The 20,363-nt window shown below is 36.3% G+C and overlaps 1 protein-coding gene across 3 annotated transcripts in view; it reads right to left on the reverse strand.

The window, feature by feature from the left end:
- Window positions 1-19,331, reverse strand: part of ZBBX (zinc finger B-box domain containing) — a 101,105-nt gene extending 81,774 nt beyond the window's left edge. For all 3 annotated transcript variants that reach the window (XM_045539587.1, XM_045539588.1, XM_045539586.1), the window contains exons 1-4: window positions 19,250-19,331; window positions 11,900-12,016; window positions 7,617-7,730; window positions 4,002-4,092 (exon numbers count right to left, since the gene is read on the reverse strand). In XM_045539587.1, the coding sequence (XP_045395543.1) occupies window positions 4,002-4,092; window positions 7,617-7,730; window positions 11,900-11,967 (273 nt within the window). In that variant the 5' untranslated portion in view covers window positions 11,968-12,016; window positions 19,250-19,331. The remainder of the gene's footprint in view (window positions 1-4,001; window positions 4,093-7,616; window positions 7,731-11,899; window positions 12,017-19,249) is intronic.
- Between the last annotated feature and the right edge of the window lie 1,032 nt (window positions 19,332-20,363).

The following is a 20,363-nucleotide window of genomic DNA, read 5'->3' on the forward strand; positions in this document are numbered from 1 at the left end:
AATTAGCCGGGCACGGTGGCACATGCCTGTAGTCCCAGCTACTCGGGAGGCTGAGGCAGTAGGATTGCTTGAACCCAAGAGTTTGAGGTTGCTGTGAGCTAGGCTGACACCACGGCACTCTAGCCCGGGCAACAGAGTGAGACTCTGTCTCAAAAAAAAAAAAGTCATTTACCTATCTTATGCATTAAACCTTTCATAAAAATGTTTCATCCAAAAGTTTACATGAACTGAAACTCACCTTTCCTTAGGCACAACGTTTGCCAAAGCACTCTCCAGAGGAACTAACAGTTCCTTTTCTACTCCCTTTCATTCACCAGGAGAGAAGACATATTTTCTTCCTATTTTCTTGTCAATGTAGCTTCCAGAATATTGTTCTGCTATCATCATTCAACAAAGTCACTTCTACTGAAGGTCTTCACCATCCACTTAATACCTTTACCAATATCTAGGGTCCTTTTCCACCTGAACCTCAGTAATCTGCTCAGCATGTCTGTTCATCACATTTCTGGCATGTAATTTTAGAGATTTCAATATACATTTTTACCTAACACCCTGGTACCAAAGATCCTCCAACATGCTGGCTACTGTGAACATCTAATGCCTCTTCAGCCACCCCACCATTATGACCAAACCTCGCACCTAAGCAGCATGCTGTATGGCCACACCTTCAAAATCCCAAGCTCAGAAGTTTCTCAGTGCTAACCTCAACCACCCTGTCTCCCTCCGCTTAGAGCTCCCATATCTACCTACCATTGTGATGAAATAATGCTGTCGGGTCTCTTACAAATCCACACTGAATAACCCCAGTGGGCCCTTATGGCTTTTCAGCCATTCACTTATTCATTTGCTGCTACACCCCAGTCATGATTCCCACAGTGGCTACTCCAAACCTTCTCCATTCCCAAGGACCCAGATTCATCCCATATCCCCTACTCAATCTGAACAGACGATATTGTCTTCAACTTTACTAAGAATGCTGGACTCTTCCCATTACAACTTTCCTGTGTCCTACCTCACCAGCTGCCAAACACAACCTCTACGATTTACTATTATTGCACCTGTTTTTTCTTCCATCTTTCTTGTCTCAGAAAAAAAAGTGTCCTCCTTTCCTTGGTAAAAGCCTCTTTAATGAAACATCTCTTCAAAGACCACAGAGCAGCTGGCACCTCTCTCATCTTCATCGTTAATCTTTCCTCTACTAGCACGTCCATCTCTCAGCCTACAGACTGGCTCACATTATCACCCCAATTACAAAAAACAATAAAGTCTTTCCTTGATCCTGTTAAACCCTAGATAGGTCACCCTCTGCCCTCAGGTTCACTGCAAAGATAATCTTTACTCATTGCCTCCCACACTGTTCAACCACTTAACATCTACTTTCACATCTAATAATGACCCAATCATAAAATTCAGTTTTTTTAATTCTCATTCTCTAGAAATAGACATTTTAATGTGATATTCACATAATATTACAAAGTGGTTTCACATATATTTGCTCGAAACTCTGTGAAGTATTCAGCAGATATTATGCATGTTTACAAATGTGGTAATATAGGCTCAGAAAGGTTAAGCGATTTGCCTAAGATCACAGAGTTAATGAAATGAGAATTTCAGAATTTCGATCTATATAGTCTAATGCAGGGTTTCTCAGACTTAGCACCATTGACATTTTGGGACAAATAATTCTTTGTTTTGGGGGCCCTCCAGTGTATTGTAGGATATTTAGCAGCATCCTTGGCCTGTACTCACTACATATCTTTAGTACAAAGGAAAAAAAAAAAACCCTCTCAGTGGTAACAATTGAAAATGTCTCCAGACATTGGCAAATGTCTCCTGGAAAGCAAAATAGCTCCCTAGAGAAAAATTGGTCTAAAGCGATACTCAAAATTTTTTTCGCTACACAATGTATTGGACAATAGTGACTTCTCCGTATTTTCTAAAAATGCCTTCCTTTACTTTCGTCTTCTATAAAATTGCATTACTTTGATTCTACTCCTGCTATTCTTTTTCTTCTCAGGCTCTCTTCAGTGAACAGTTGGTAAATTGTCTTAGAACAAGCCTGGCTCTGACTTTTGACCTTCAGCAAGTTATTTAACTTCTTTGAGGTTAAGTTACTTCATCTGTCAATCTGGAATAATAACAACTACCTCTTAGGAATGAAATAAACACTGAATAAGAAAAAAGGAAAAGCAGCTAAATACTAAACTGTTGACTTGTATTAAAACATATCTAGTAAATATTAAAGTTATCTTTGCCAACATATTCCACATTTGGGCTTTCATTCAGTTGTATTCTTCACACTTCTCTTTTTTTTATAAATTCTTAGGGAGCACATTTGCTCTCTCAAAAGAAACATCTATTTATGTTTACTGCATTCTTGGCTAATTTCCATATTTTGTTTTATAATGTATATAATACATCATAAGTATTATAACTAAGTATATAACTTAGTATATAACTAAGTATATAACTAAATTCTATTTATAAGTAAATAGACGTACATGTGTAGAAAGTCCATGCTCAAAATATATGCTTTTCTGATATGTTACATGATTAAAACAGTTTGGAGACCACTTGGTTCTATGCTTTTAACTCCAAACATAACGGATATTTATGATCAACCATCATAAATTATTACCTTAAACTTGCCATCCTCCTGCTCAAACACTGTCAGAGAATTCCATTCACCAAGTAAAAATATTAAGACTCCTGAGCGTGGAATTCAAAGTCTTCTACTTTCCTGCCTAATCTCATTTTCTAGACTCACACTTCACAGCTCCCAACCCCTCAAGTTTTTATCTTCCTAGTTAATTATGACGTTTGTGGAAACTGAGATAATGATTTATTCATCACTTTTTCCTTATAAATATACCTAGTTGACTATCAAATATTTGTAGAACTAAACTATTATTTCTCAAGCACATATTGTTCATATACTAAGTGATTATAGCAAAAATTACATAGTGAATTTTGCTCTAAATATTTTTATGCACCTCATCTTTCATATTAGATGAGGACCTCCTTGAGAACAAGGATAATTCACTATAAAACAAAGAAAGCATTTAATAAATTCAATTAAATAAATAATTCAATAACAAAGTCCACATTTTTAATACATTATATTTACAATTATATCTGAAACATTGAACGCTATTGCGAAAAGAAAATGAAAAATGGAAAGTGAATTATAAAACTTTCAACACAAAAATTAAAGAAACCTATTTTACTAAGGGCATGATACTAAAGAATAAAATGCTTTTTTGAAGCCAAAAAGTTTAGAAGTGCAGAGTAAGACATTTGTAGATGCCAACTGACCCAATGAAAGTTTAATGATAGGTACATAAAAAATAAAAAGCTGTGTAAGTTAATACTTACAAAGTCACGGATCTTGCACTAAAGAATCCAGAAGCAAAAGTTTTCTTTACTTAAAGACACTTATCTGGTTATAATCTTAAATATCATATAATGTTATATTTTATGGGTACAGTAAAGATAAAGCAATACCATGACTGGGAAACTGAAAAGTGCTTTTTTCTTCGGTATCTTCACACATAAAATCAACAGCAAATGAATAATAAATTATTATTCAAGCAGAATATCATAACATTAAACAAACATAATATAAAGTTCTCTCACTGGTAAAATCAAATAACATTAGCTTTCACCTTAACATAGAATAATATAGTTCTATTTCTGATACTTTAAACCAGAAGCAAACTAAGTAGAAAAATTCAATTTAAAATTTGGAAAAATCAGAATGGAAAAATTCACCTCAAGGTAAATTTTTAAAAATCAACTTATAGATGAAAAATAAAAACATAACTGAATAATGAAAGTTGCCTATTAACCTACAAAAAAAGGAATCAAAGATCTGACAATATGCAAAGTTGTTAAAACAAGAGCAGTAAATTCTTGAGTTTGGAAGGAAATGTAAGACCTGGAAAATTAATTTGTATCTCTTGATTAGAAAATTGCCTGAGAATCAAATGGTATGTTCTTACCTTAATAAAATTTCCTCTATTCTGTGACATCATGTGTGATTGATTACCCAATTTGTCCACTTTTCCAGATTTCCAATGATATTCACTTGACCTTCAAGATATATAAACAAAACGAAATGTAATTACTAAATACATTTCTCCTTTTTTTTTCATTTCTCCTTTTAATGAAAACAAATATAGTTTCCCTGTCTCAAGAAATGGAAATGCAGTTGTTAACATGTAACAAACAAGCACAAAATGAAAATGAAATATCAATAATGTCTCAATATCTTCAGTAATTTTAAAATATGGCTCTACCATATTTGTAACTTTTGTGGAAATGAATAAAAGTGGAATGCCCAAACACAAATCAAGAATTCCATTTTTTTTGACATTCACAATGATTAAAAATAGCTTTACTGACTTATATGAAACCACAGGTTGTCATGCAGTTTTAAAAGCGAGTGCCTGCAAATGTACAGAGGAAAAGCAAACAAACCAACACTCAAAAATATTCAGCAAATCTAGTAAGTATTGAATTCTTTATTAAGACCCCAAATGAGCTCCCTCGTTGAAACGTAACAAAGATTGCAAAGAAGACACACTTTAGTTTTACAGTTTTCAAAGCACTTTTACTTGAGACTCACCTGATTTTTTTGGAAGTAACAGAGTAGGGAGTCCAATTCCCATTTTAAAAATAATGAGACAACAACTTACCCAATGTCACATAGACAATAAATAATTAAGAGTAGAACACTGATATTCCTGGCCAGTGAGTGGCAGGTTCTCATTCTGGCTATGACATTTAATATCTGTGTGATCTTAGAAAAGAATGTAACTATTCTAAAAACTAAGACACATCTAGAAATTTTCCAAAGCTAAAGAAAACGCACTCTTGGGGGCTGATTCCAGGAACTCTGATTCCCAGTAAATACCATGATCCACTGAGAAGTACAAAGTCCAAATCAGTGAAGGTGAAAGTGCTGACCACAGGATCATTAAGAGAAAAGCAGCAAGACACACAATATGTCATCTGGGATGACATACAACATGAGATGCTTAATTCTCTGGTTATTAGAAAGGGTGAGTATTATTATATATGTGTCATGGGTGCTTTTCAAAGAATTGGACTCTAACGATGAATACTAGTGAGACTATAATAGACATATTGGAATTTTCTTTAATGGTTCCAAAGGTATTTCATGGATATTTAATGGTCATCACCTTGAGGACCAAACAAAATTAAATTTACTATACAAAGAATTTGATAATATTTAGGACCAGCAAAGGCACATAAAACATGCACTCTAACACTCTGTAGAAGAAGGTTATAAACTTTTGAAACCTATTTGAAAAACAATTTTTCAATGTCTATCACAATGTAAAATGCACATATACTTTTACCTAAAATTACAGAGGTAGGAATTCATCCCACAGATACCCTTGCATATGTAAGCAAACATACATGTAGAAGTATGTCCATGGTAGCATTTATGATCACAAGATACTAAAAACTAAATAAGATCTGAAAACTAAATGCTATTATATATCTGCACAAAGCAATATTACTTAGCCACTAAGAGAATGAGATAGACCCATGTGTGCTTATGTGACAAGAGCACTAACATATATTAAATGAAATAGTAGGATATGAAGTAATTCCCATATTTTTACAGATGCTCTCATTTGTAAAAACATAAGAGAAAAGACACATCAGATATATACACTTACAGCACACACACACACATTCATACACATGTATGTACACTGACATACAAAGATAAATTTGTGGGGAAAAAAATTTAATCATTATAAGTGGTGCTAGAAAATGGGCTGATAGTCAGCCTAGAGCTAAGAAGAGATCATTTTCATCATGTAACTATCAGTTCTATTTGACTTTTATTGTATTTATTTATTATTTCATAGTAAAACAACAGTCTTAGTAAAATTAGTGCAAAATGCAAGTATAATATTGGAGATATTATTAGACAGTTCTGTCAATAAAATTTCAGCTAACTAGCATTTGCTAAAAATATTTCAAACACACTTGAGAATTTTGATTTTGATATATATACAAACAAATTCCTGCCTCCTATTATATAAAGCCTTTTAATAAATAAAAGTGGAATCTATCTTCTGGGATATATTCTTTCCCTCCTGTCCTTGGACAGCAGCTCCAGGCTCCCCAGCCTTTAGACTCCAGGACTTACACCAGCGGCCTTCCCAGGTCTCAGGTTAGCCTCGGGCTAAGAGTTACAACATTGGCTTCCCTGGTTTTGAGGCCTTTGGACTGAGCCACACTACCAGCACCCCAGGGTCTCCAGCTTGCTGGTGGTCTGTCATGGGACTTCTCAGCCTCCATAATCACAACTGCCAAGCCCAGTGACTTAGTAAAGGTGTCTGGCAATGACAAGCAACCACAAGCTTCAGGGCCTGTCCTTCAGATCAGATATGTTTGGCACCAAATGACACCAATACAAAAACACCTCCTTCCCATAAATTTAAAGGGAAGGTGGATAAAGGAAATAATGTAAAAGCAAGTACCTACTGTGTATCAGGCAACTTGAAAGGTGCCTTGTATTTATCATTTCATCTTCAAACCAATCTACAAGGTAGGTATTATCATAATCAGCTATTTATGTAACAGGAAATAGATGATGTAAAGCAGTCTAAGGGAAGCAAACTTGTTCTGGGCTGGAATTTTACTCGTGGAAGCAGGCTGGAAATTGCTACTGGAATAAAAGTCACATGTAGCTGCTGAGAAGTCAACTACACCAGCCTTGCTGGAGGTAGAAATAGGTGAAGAACAATGTCAGCATGGGCCATTACCTACAGTATTTTTTGCAAAGATAAAGAGTGTTGGCAAAAATAGAAACACACGTTGCTATTCCTCAGCTGTCACTCATCACTCTCAAATTCACAGTCAGTAGCAACCTGTGAATCCAAATGTTCCATTATTCAGAACCAGTTGGGTTTACCTTGTCCTCTTTCATAATACAGCAGGTAAAGTTCATAAATCTCCCTGGGGTGTATGGATTTGAACCCAGTTACTGACATCAAGAGAATTATCATATTCCATAGGCAAATCAAAATTTCTTGCTCATAAGATTTTGAGTCACTATTCCACAAACAAAAAGCACCTAGCCTGCCCTAGCAAATACCCAGGTTTAAGAAATATATACCTATATATACATACATATATACTTACTTATATATTTATGTATGTTAAATATATGCATATATTTATTTACAATAGATAAACAGTGGTCCTAAACATAAACTGGCATTCATTTGCTGTTGATGGCAATCTTCTGAGAGCAAAGGGCAAAGTTTGCAATGCTGTCTTAAACATTCCAGACCATAAATTTTTGAAAACCATGAAGTAAAAAGAGAAATAAGTAAGGGCAAGACCAAATAAAGTTCAGAAGAAACAAAAGTAATGGTCATTTTAAAAAGTAGCATGACCCATATAAGTGGCACAAAAACAAAAATGGGAATTTAATAGTGCTTGTTCCTCAGGGAAAGCCAGAAATTATCCATCCATTAAACATTTTTATTGGAATGATAATTGTATATAAAATAGTTCTTTACATAATTCAATTTATTCCTCTAAAATTCTGTAAAAGTTTCACCCACTCTCTTTCTTTCTTTTCTTTGCTCTTTGTTGATTGGAATTCTTGTAGTTTCTTTGCCATCTCTTGGTTCTCCAACTCTAACCTTATTTTCTCCATTCGCAGTTCTTGAGCATTTCTGAGGACATAAGATGTAAATGTAGAATGTTCATTTGGAAAAAACAAAAAAATAAACAAAAATAAAATCCAGGGCAAACTAATTTTATATAATCTTTTGCCATTAAATGAAAAATATTAATAATAAAATGATGAAATATTTAAACTACTTTCTTTCTACTTCTCTGAGATATGGTTTATAAGGTTAGCATTTGTCTTCCATTGCTATATCTATAAGTAAGGTATCTCTGCAAATCTTAGACTTATTTTACATTGCTAGAGGTTTAAAATCATATTTAACTTCATTTATGAGCCATGTTTTATATGTGCACAAATATCTATGACACAAATAGAAAACAAAAGAAAAATTATTTTCTAATTTTCATGCTGTCTTGCTTCTGACATAGTCAAGTACTTTGAAGTATAATATTTAAAATAATGATCTTTTTATACATAGGCAAAATATACATTTGTGCTGAACTAATCATCTTGGAAACCTTAAATAAATCTCTACCTTTTTATCATGTATGTATTATGTGGGGGCAAAAAGGCAGTACCTGTCTAGAGCCTATTAGGAAGAAAGCCTCTAATAATGTTTTCATACAGGAGATTCCTGTACAAGAGATTTTGATAATAATATCTTAGGCTCATGAAGCTTTTGACACAAGCTATTTTCTTCATTTTACAATTCTGGTCTCTTATTAGCATTAGTCACTGACTCTCTCTTTCATAGAACTAACCCAGATTAGTTCTCTTTTATTATCAATTATGAATTTAAATCTCTTCCTTCAGTATTACATTAGTACTTTACCTTAATCAAGTAGTGTGGGCACCCATGCATGCTATGGCATGGAGCCAAACTGAAGAATAATGGAGATCAGAAAAGGGAATTAATTTATAGAGGTAGTGAGCAGTCACCAAAGAGCAAGTGGGCCAAGGATATGTCCCCAAGTGGACACAATCCAGGGAGACATATAGCAAGTGATATGAGGCAAAAGCTGTCCAGAGGGTTCAGAGAAGCTGGCCAAGATATAGAGGGAGAGGCATTATTTTCATTATATCTACTCTACAAGGAACAATTCAGTTCCTACTACAAACAAGCCCTGTGATAGGTGATAGGATATGAAAAACAATAGAGCTTCCAGTATGGAGAGGAATTCAGATAAGCATGAAAATAATTGAGACATAGTGTGACAGTGTTCTCACTGGGGAAGTACAGGGGGCTACCTGAGCACAAAGAAAGAGCATGTACTCCAGCCCTTGGACTGCAGGGACAGTTCCCAGAAAAAGTGAAGTCTGAGCTGAAACCCAAGGATGAAAGGACTTAGCCGGTCAAAGGGAGGTGATGAGAGCAGTGTTCTAAGAAGAAAGTAGTGTGGATACAGGTAGGAAAGAGCAATGTGTGAGTCAAGGAACTTGAAGCTCCCCCTGACCAGACATTAAGTGCAGGATGGAAAATGTTGCAAGCAATAAAACTACTGAGGTGGACAGTGGTCAGATCATGAAGAGCCTTGTAAGCCATGAGGAGGAATTGGTATTTGCATTCTATGAACAATGAGGGTCGTTAAAGGGTTTTAAGAGAATTGATCAGACTTGTATTTAGAAAGATCACTCAGGCTGTATCATTGAAAATCAATTAGAAGGTACAAGGCTGGAAGCAAGACAGCCAGTTAGGAACCTATTCCAGTAATCTAAATAACAGAAAGATTATGCTGGTCTGACTGAGTAGAGGCAGTGGAGAGAAAAATGGGAGATTTTGAGAAAAATAAAGAAACACAATTAACAACTTGGAGACAGACCAAAACAGGCCACTGACCAGGGAGGGAACAAGGAAAGAAACTAAAATAATCCCAGGTTTTCTAGTTGAGCAGCCAGGGGAACAATGGTGCCATTTTCTGAACTAGATCATGATGGGATAGGTGGAGGCACAATTCAGGACCAGTCCCCCAGCTAGTATTCCTGCCACAACACTTTGCACACTGCTTCCAGAGGAAGAGTTCAAAAACACAAATGTAATTGTGTCACTCACTTGCTTACAAGACTTTTAATGTTTCTGATGCCTCACTGCAGTAGAGGAAAGGGGTAAGACTGAAAAAAAGGACTAGCCCACTAACCAAGTGGTCAAGTTTAATGGTTGGATTCTATGGTTCTCACAGAAGACAAAGGATTCCTTTTGGAGACAGAGTTAGACACAGAGCCAAAAGGCAGGCAAGGTCCCTGAGGAAAGCTAAGGTTGACCTTTGGCTTTACTTATTTATTTTATGATTTAAGAGACTTAATTAAGATTTCCAAGATGATCTTTTCAGCAAAAATGTATTTTTTGCTTATATAGAAAAAAATGTTTAAAATTTTATGCTTCAAACTATTTGAATATGTTAGAGGCAAGACAGTATGAAAATTAGAAAATAATTTCTAATCAATACAACAAATCCAAAAGCCAAAAATAAGATGGAAATGGGTTAGAGCTGGAAATAAGGTAGAGAGGAGTGGACGATGTCAAATTTTCAAATGATGTGAAGACAATTGTTAAGACAATGTCAAATGAAAAAGAGCTTAGGACAGGAAAAGGGTGAAAAAAAGAATTCCACAGCACTTACCGTGGAGTGGGTATCCCTGTCCCGGTTTTTAATGCATCTATGGATCATGGATGGGTCAGGAAAACATACAGGCCCAGGAAACATGTTTCACCCTCATTTCTAAGATAAGTTCCAAACTCCTTACCACGGCTTACAAGTTAGTTACTAACTAAACTCTGCCCTTTTCTCTAACTTTGTTCTTAGCCAATTGGCTATGTTTGAAAAGTCCCCAACTATGTCCCCCTGCCTTTGCACAAGTTCCACCCAATACCTGCCCAACTGACTGCATCTCTCAGGCACAATTGGGATGCCTTCTCACTCCTGCCCTACCGGTTTAGGCCATGTTCTCCCAAGGTCCTGTGTGTACACAGTGCACCACACTTCAAACTATACTATATCGTCAATGTAATAAAATTACATTCATATCCTCTGCAAGCTACCTGGTGCAAGGACCATGACTTCTTCCTTTTGTAGCTACCATTCCCTAGGACATTGTGTAGAACATGAGCACTGTTTGTTGGATGAATGTTTACAGGTATAGACACATAGATTTGAAACACATCACTGAAATCAAATAATGCATATCCTTTTCTCTTTTTCTATTAAAAAAAATTGGTAGTACTAGCAATTAGATAGCTCCCCTCCCCACCAAAAAAATTATATACCAAAGAATTATAATGTGATATACTTGTATAATATTTTCCAGTTTACACAATACTTTTACCCCAGTATCTCAAAAGTGAAGAAAGCATTAGAAAAGCTTTGAAGACACTGAGGAATATAAGAGTATTGATCTGGATCAGGGAACTCAGAAACTAAAATTAAAAACTGACAGTCTATCACCACCCCATGCTGGATCGCTAATTATATTTGATAGGAAGGCCCTGAGTATTTCCAGTGACTCCAGGTGATCTCAAAGGGAAACAATGGGTTAAACCTTCCCATATCCCTGCAATGTCATGAAATTCCCAGGACACCCAGAATTATTTGGCTCAGGCTGAATGCATCTCCTAGTCAATCTATGACAGAGGGTACCCTTCCTAGGAAAAGTAAATTCAACATAATGTCCTTTAACTATGTGAAGAGTTAGGGTATGTGGTGCTTTCTATTCCCTGTTTAAAGGTTTCTCACTCTAATAGTCTCCCTAAATTTCAATTTCTCCCTAAACTTCAGGGTGATTCTTTTTAAACTTTGAATAACAGTCACAAAAATATTTTTAACTTTCTGTTATAGTGCTCTAATAGGTAATGAACCCAAACTTTATTTAGAACTTGTCACTTTGATTCTTATGGAATAAATATTTTTAAACCTCATTTTTAAACTATTACAGATTTACAGTATTTCAAACTTACTCTCTTACAGATAAAAATACAGCATTGTGAAAAAAATGGAAAGAAGAATTCACAAAATTTGAATTCAAATAGTCTTGTGGAAAAAGAACAGTTTATATTACAACATACAGAAACTTTGGCAACTATTTCTATTTAAGAAATATGTTAATAAATATATATGTACTTACTTATTGTGGAAAAAGAACAGTTTATATTACAACATACAGAAACTTTGGCAACTATTTCTATTTAAGAAATATGTTAATAAATATATATGTACTTACTTATATTTTAGCTTTATAGAATTTCCAGGTTTTCCCCATGGAAGAACTACAAAATCTTTGGTGTTCATGATTACTGTCTTAATATTTTCTGGAAATTATTGGGATTTGTATAAACTTCTGAAAAAGTAACAAAGACAAACGAATTATGCCAATATTAAGCAGTGTAAGTTACAAATTCAAAACTCCACATAACTCAGGAAAATTTTAAAAACAAAAATATGTATGAGGGAAAAGGTCAAACAGCCAAAAATTACTATATACAGTTGGCCTTTCATATCTGCAGGTTCTGCAACCATGTATTCAACCAATAGCGTATCAAAAATATTCAGGAAAAAAACAATAAAAATAACACAAAAAATACAGCATAACAACTATTTACAAAGCACTTATATTAAGCATTATAAGTAATCTAGAGATGATTTAAAGTATATGTGAGGTTTTGTTCAGTTTAATGCAAATACTATGCCATTTTATATAAGGGACCTGAGCATCCTCAGATTTTGGTATCCACAGGTGGGGCGGGGGATACTAGAACCAATCCCCTATGGATACCTAAGAATGACTGTACGTTAAATATATTACAAATTATGTTAATTTTATATACTAATAAAGTTAGAAAGCTAACATATCTGATGGGACTGAAATGTCACCAATATTTATATACAGTTGACCTTTGAACAAAGCGGGGCTTAGGGGAACCAATCCCCCATGCAGTCAGAAATCCACATATAACTTTTAACTCCCCCAAAACTTAACTACTAATAGCCTACTGTTGACCAGAAGCCTTAGTGATAACATAAATAGTCAATTAACACATATTTTGTATCTGTATTATATACTGTGTTCTTACAATACGGTAAGCTGGAGAGAAGAAAATATTATTAAGAAAATCATAAGGAACAGAAAATATATTTACTATTCATTAAGTGGATCACCATAAAGGTCTTTTTATTTTTTTTATTTCAAAATATTAAGGGGGTACAGATGTTTTTAGTACATGGCTTGAGTCAGGGCTATAAATGTGCCCATCACCCAAAGAAGAAAACAAACACCACATGACTCTCTAATAAATTAGAACTAACCAATGGGCACACAAGCACACAGAGGAAAGCAAAAGTTATTGGAAATAAAGGTCTTCATCCTCATTGTCTTCACATTGAGTAGGCAGAGACAGAGGAGGGATGGGTTTGCTGTCTTGGTTTTGGAGTGGCAGAGGTGGAGGAAGTGAAGAAGGCGGAAGGGGAGGCAGGCGAGGCAGGCACATTCAATGTAATTTTTATTTTTTAAAATCCACATATAAGTGGATCCATGCAGTTCAAACCTGTGTTGTTCAAGGATCAACTGTATAGCAAAAGGCTGAGGAAATATTCAACGAAAAGTGAGGAATGAATTCATTAAGACAAACTGAAGCACATATTCTGGTTCTATGGTTAAGGTTATAAAAGTATATATATCGGTATTTGTTCCCATCTAAAAATAATATCCAAGGCTATAGAGAGAGAGAAATGAAATGAACCTTTGAGATACAATCTAAACCCCAAACCCTTTTTTTTAACATATATAGTAATGTAAAATAAGAATTAAGGTATGTGATAATTACCCAAAGGTATCCTAATATCCTCATTTATCAAAGAAAATTTTAATGATGCTCTTTGGCTAAGATCAGAAATTAGCATATTTCAGAAAGAATTTTTCAATAAGATATGAAGCAAAAAGGATTTTCTGCTTAACTCTGAGTTAACTAGAAAATTAAATTATTCAGAACACCCTGTTTTCCAAGTATCCCAATTATTCATGGTTCTCTAATAATTTACTCTGTAATGCTGAATTACTGAATCACATACCCAACTATTAGATTTTTATATGAATAAAAATGTTCAAATTCCAAAAGCTTTTAAAGAAATATAAAGCAATATTATAGAGGCCATAGTATTAAATGCCCAAACCATCTGATGCTGTCAGTATATATACGTGCTCCTATGTGCTCATAACCCCAATAAATATTTATTAAGGTCTGCTACATGCAATGCAGTGTGCTGAGAGGCATGGAAGAGTCAATGCCCAAGGAGATTTGTTTTCTGGGCTCAAATGGTTTAGAATCAAATAGGGCATATAAGACTTGTATATAAAAGCTATAAAACAAGGTAGAAATTGTAAGGATCATAAAATTTATAGATGTCATAATATAGGAAGTGAAAGAAAAGAGAGAATTCAAGCTTGCTGGCATTTAAGTGAAGAGTCAAGGAAGAAAGGGAGCTTAAAGATATGAATTGGATGAACACTCCATGCTGTGAAAAAGACCAGCTCTTGAGTGGAAACTAATGACTAGTTTCATTTGGTTAGTATGCAGGCTTCATGGAGGGAAAAGGTAAGCATAAGTTTAGATATGGAGGCTGAGGTCCAATAATAGGTGGTTTTAAATGTCAAGTTATATCATTTGGAATCCATCCTGTAGCTAGTAAGAGTCTAATGAAGGTTTTAGAGGGAAGAACAGAAGATAAGTCTAGAACCTTTCCTCTAAGACATAAGGATGGATGGCACCAAAATTGGAGTAAACAAATGGAAAAGAAGGCTACTGTGACATCAAAGTCCACACAACAAAATTAGTTCTTCACTGTTGTTCCTTTGGGAGACTATCTTATAATTTCAGTGATGCAACCAGTGATCAAAATATGCTTGGAATGCCTCTTTTGAAACTGTCTGGAGTCCATGATACACTTAACAAACACAAATTTATTTTGTTGTGCTTCATTTAAGACTAAAAATGATTGTGCAATAGGAGCAACTACTTTGTTCACTCAAATCTAGCTCCAAATTATTTGGACTACCTCCAAAAATCAAATTTAACCTGAAAGAGTAGATTTTTACCACTTTAAAGGAAACTCTGAAGGAATTCATTCTTTGAAGACAATTGCAAAGTGGAATTACACAAATAATTTTTATATTCTAAGCAATGTGGTGATTGCATCATGTGACTAAGTATATTTGTACCTTCGATCAACAAACATTTATGTAGTTATTCTTCTGTGACCCCTATTACAGGTATTAAAGCCACAATAGCAATTAAGACATGGTGTCTTCCCACAGGGACCTCATAATCAAGGGGAAATTCACAAAAGCAATTACAATATCATGGGACGTTCTGACAGAAGGAAGCATCCAGAGAGGCATATAACACTCATTTTTCAACCGCCAACTCCTGTCTCTCAAAGCTCAATGTGTCAAAGAGAACTGAAAATACCACAGGAGTAGAAAACTAAGATTTGGTTTACTGTTGGAGAAGAAGGTGGCAGCATTTTCAAATGGAACTCTCTTCTACTCCCACACCTTTAGTAATCATCTTTGTAGGTAGAACAGGGACTACAAAAGGTACCTTTAAGCTCCAGAAATAATCCTGCTCAATGACATGGAGTCTATATCTCTTTCTGATCATAATCAGGAAATCTAACTACTGGACTCTTATCTATTATAGATAACTTCATGAAAAATTCCATAATATTACTGTTACCATTAAAAAGATAAAAGAATGTCCAAAGTTAATTTGTCTGATTAATTAAAATAATATAAATTTCCCTAATTTCATTTATACATTCAGGTATATAGTATTTTATATGTATGTACATATGCATAAAGCAAAAATGATACATGATTTTATCTAAACAAAGAATATGTATATATAATGTAAATCTCATTAGAATGAGATGATTTCAGATATACAGCTTTGATGATAATGTTATTTAACCAATAAGTGGTCTTATTCAAGGGACATTTCACTTCATTGAATGCAATTAGTGAGGCTTTTCCTCAATTAAATGTTTTATCAAGTCACACGTAAGCCAATTTACTTGTATGAAGAAAAAGAGATGATTATAATTGTGAGTCATGCTGTTCTGCCTATTTCCTTTGGTAAAGCCAACAGAGAATTAGTCACCGTTCTTGGGACAGCAAGGATATAATAATGTCAGCACCGAGAACAGGAAAGCACAAAACTTTAGTCACCCAATGAAACCAGAGGAATACAAAGTCCCTAATATACCAATCTCATAGTTCCTTGTGTTCTTTGGTCACTCAATTTTTTTTTTTTTTTTTTTGGTAAGTAAATACCAAAAGTTTAGTAGTGATTCAGAAAGATTTCTAGTTACCTGATTATATTGCATCATTTTTCTGTCCCCAACCTCATTTATCCCCACACATATACACACAAACTGACCCTAAATTGTCCATGATGGTTTAATGATTCTTCTACACATGTTCCTATTTTGAGAAAGCAACCCAAGCATCAAAGCCTGCTGCCACAGATTGGAAACAAGGAACTTACATTAATCTATAAAGCTAGAAATTAGAGCATTCAGCAAGAGGTGTCCTAGGCCCCCAGAAACTTACATTACACCATTGGCAGAATGGGAGGTTTGGGAAACCACTGTTTTTAAGATGGGCCATTTTTTGTAATTGAAAACTTATCTAAGGTTAGTTAATTTTTCTACTGACTCAGAACATCTTAGGCCCAAAACTTAAGAGCCATAAATAAGGATTTTTCCTTGCTTTCCTTGCACATATTTTAAAAGGGTCTAATTAGCAAGCTCCTTTGGATGAGTTAACACGTTTAGGCCATTTAGAACTGCAGTACTTAGAAATCAAAGACCCAAGTAAGAAATGTTAAATGAAAATTTAATTAAAAACAGTTGCTTTAAACAATTAAAAGAATTTCACTTTTAACATTTCCTCTGATTCTATCCTTTTTCTAAACATATATATTTTTTAAAATCTTAAAACTATCTAAGGAAAGAATTGATAATATATGATCACTAATAGAGTGCTTGAGTGATCCACTAAACAAATATTTGCTGTTTCCTCCTAGCACAGTCCCTAAAAGTAAATCAGGTATTGACTTCAACCTGCATTCAATCTTTCAGCCCACCAAGATAATCTGATAATGAAATACTGCTTCAGAGCACTGAATGGTATCCAAGTTGCCCGTTTTTTACGCTCTATGTGCAAGTTCTCTCGAGAACAGCTGAGAAAGTCTGACATTAGCTATCAGGGGGCAAGATACCTGTTTAAAAATACTTTCAAATTAAAAATAATACGCAATATTAAAAGATACTGAATTTAAGGTCAGAGAACCTTAGGTGTCCTAAACTCACTGGATTTAAGGTCAGAAGATATCTGCGTGAGAACAATCTCTGAGCCACAGTGTATCCATGAAGAAGATGGCGAGGATATTCCCCCACTAATTTGCAAGATATCAAACAAAAAATCTCTGATCTTTGACCTGTAAAGCTGTGGTTTCCTAAAAGACCTCTATGGAACTCAGGGTTGGGGGAAGGGGCAGCCTTAGAAACTACCTAGAGAAGAGAATGAGGGGAGCGTCAAGTCTCTGATTTACCCTTAACATCTCTGCTTTCATCTCTTTCATGTAATGAACCTCAGTGTCCACCTCTCTGCTCACCAAGTTTTATTCTATTCAATGCTCAGTTTGAAGGCCACCTGCATCAGGAAGATTCCCTCTGTCAAAAGTGAGCTTCTCTTCCTATAAGAACATCGTTTTTGTGTTTGTTTTTTGAAACAGAGTCTTGCTCTGTCACCTGAGGGAGAGTGCAGTGGCGTCATCATAGCTCACTGCAACCTCAAACACTTGGGCTCACGTGATCCTTCTCACTCAGCCTTCTGAGTAGCTGGGACTACAGGTGCAGCAACTTGGATAGAATTGGAGACTATTATCCTAAATGAAGTATCTCAGGAATGGAAAAATAAACACCATATATACTCTGTAATAATTGGAAGTTAATTGATGGGCACACATGGGCACAAAGAGATATAAAGGTCATAGGAAATCAAGGGGGGAGGGGAGGAGGAGAGAAGGGATAAAAAGCTATACCTATGGAGTACGATGAACACTATTTGGGTGATAGGCATACTGAAAGCCCAGACATAAGCATTATAAAAGATATCCATGTAACAGAAACATTTTTACCCTCTTAATATTTTGAAATCAAAACAGAACATCGTATTAAACCCATTTGCTGTTATATGCTGCCTTGTGTTAGTTTTCACATCATTGCTTAAATAGTTGTCATTTACCTAAGTACTCCAAATATTTGAGGGCAGTCTGACCATTGATATTTGAATCCCCAGCAATTATTACAGTGGCTACACACAGTGCAGTGTTGATAACATGCTAAGTTTAAAGTATTTAATTTTTTTCTACTGCTTTCAGTTTATTGGACAATCTACCCTATCTATCCCAATCTACCCTTTTAACAAACATATCCTCTTTCCCACTTTAGCAAATCTTGTTTTCTTTTTTCCATGTCTCCTACCAGACCTAGATGAGCAATCAACAAATATACATTGAACACATCCTCTGTGCCAGGTATCAGGTTAAGCACTGAAGAACAAGGTCAGCCAGACAGTATAATACCAACCTTCACTGAACTTACACTCTGGTGAAAGAAGTACGAAAAATGAAAAAGCAAATAAAATAATTGCAAGAAACATGTAAGTGTCTTGAAGAAGTAAAGGAGCTACTTTCAGGTCGTTCATTTGTAATACAATTGGTAAAATTCTGGGAGAGCAGCACAGTTCTCTATGTAGTGTATAAGGTAAGGCAGGCTAGAGAGAAGTGAAAGGAGTTGTTAGATTTCCATAATCATATGCAGCTTCAACTTTACAAGACTTTTTGTAATGAGCCTTGCTAACCTTTGATTTAAAAAGTCAAGCTATATAAAAAATATATAACTGAACCTATCTGAGCACCTCTAATGCTGGTTTTGGGAAGAAACAGAACCTCCACAGCTTCAGATTTCTTAGGAATCAGGCACCCCCCCCACACACACACAGCCTTTACTTAGGAGGAGTGGGCTTCAAGAATGAAGTGGGTGCATGTGGACCCGCAGGCAGAAAACAGGGGATGCAATATGGTTTCTCAGACAGCCAAATTTTTCCTAAGGTGCAAATGACTTCAAAGGACAAAAGAGGCTAGCTAGCATTTGAAAAGGTTGGGCTGCAGAAAGGGTACAATTGATGAAGTCCCCAGTTTCGCTATGTGGGGTTCACCCTCGATTCCTGTCTCCATTAACATCGTGGGCGAGGAAGTCTTCTGTTTATATAAAAGGCTTTCAGCTCCGAAGGGCAGGGCCGGTCCTGCCGCCCGCGGGCCTGGCCCTGCGCCAGCACACGGCCGGGGCCCAGCCACCACTCGCCGCCCGGCGCCCCCAGCTCCACCTGAGCCGGGGCTCCTTTCCCGTCGTGCGGCCCCGCGCCCGCCACCACCCGGACCGGGCTCGCCGCCCTGCTCCGAAGACCCAGAGGCCGTCGCCCGCCACCTCCTTCCCCGGCCACTCAACCCACCTGGAGACCCCAGCCTCTCGCGTCCCCACCGCCCGCCGCGGGAAGCAGCCAGGACCTTCAGCCTCGGTCTCCTTGGTTACCGCGTTACCTCGGTACCCATAGCAACCAGAAAGCTTGGTTCCTGCCACTGTCCGCCGGCAGGGGGAGCAAGGGAGCCTGCGACAAGAGAGAGACGGGGGCGGTCACGGGAAGGAAAGGACAGAGACATTCAGGCCCTGGAAGCTTTTCTAAAGGGGTCTTGGAGATTAGAGACCTGCTAACACTGAGCCCCTGCCTATTTCAAGCACCAGTCTGAGAGCTCTGTGTGTGATATTTGGTTCATCCTCATAACAACCCAATTTATATCTAAGAAAATTAAGCACAGAAAATTTGACTAACTTAATCCAAAATTACAAAGCTACCAAATGGCCTACGTAAAATTTAATCCAAGTAGTTTAGTCACAGAACTCCCATTCTGTGCTGTGTTTAAGTGCTTATCAAAGGCTGCCACAGGCAAAGTCAAGAAGACAATGCAGGTCTCTCGGTAAACCCAGAACTCTCTTTTTTTTAATACCAAATACATGACCCATGTGTAAGGGCCTGTACAGCAAATCCAGCAAATCCAGGGCCTGTAGCCGGCCAGTTAGCTATAGTGCAGCCCTGCTGGCTGGGGCTGTAGATGACTCATGCCTGCGTGACCTATGTGCAGAAAGAAAATATACCTTGTAAAATGAAAAACAAAGTAATTAACTTGCAACTGATTGTTCAAAATCCTCCAGCTGTATACAGGTGAGATTTTACTATGCTTGAGAAATGTTCCTTGACTTAACTGATGCTATCTGCTTCTGTAAACTCGCTTGCGCTTGCGTACAGAGGATAATCAAAACAGGTGGTCTGGGGTTGGTCCCAGGCCCCCTGGGAATGGAATTTATTGCAAAACTGACTCTACCTTGTGTACTCAGAGTCACATAAGACCCCAGTGTGGCTCAGTTAGGTCTATGGGTGGTCATTTCAAGCGTCTTAAACCATAACACCATGGAGAGTGTGGGGTGTGTGTGTGTGTGTGTGTGTGTGTGTAACCAAAGCAAAAACAAACATACACACACACATCTTCAATCCATACTTCTCAAACTTT

Source organism: Lemur catta, chromosome 1, assembly GCF_020740605.2.
Source record: "Lemur catta isolate mLemCat1 chromosome 1, mLemCat1.pri, whole genome shotgun sequence".
Classification (NCBI taxonomy): Eukaryota; Metazoa; Chordata; class Mammalia; order Primates; family Lemuridae; genus Lemur; species Lemur catta.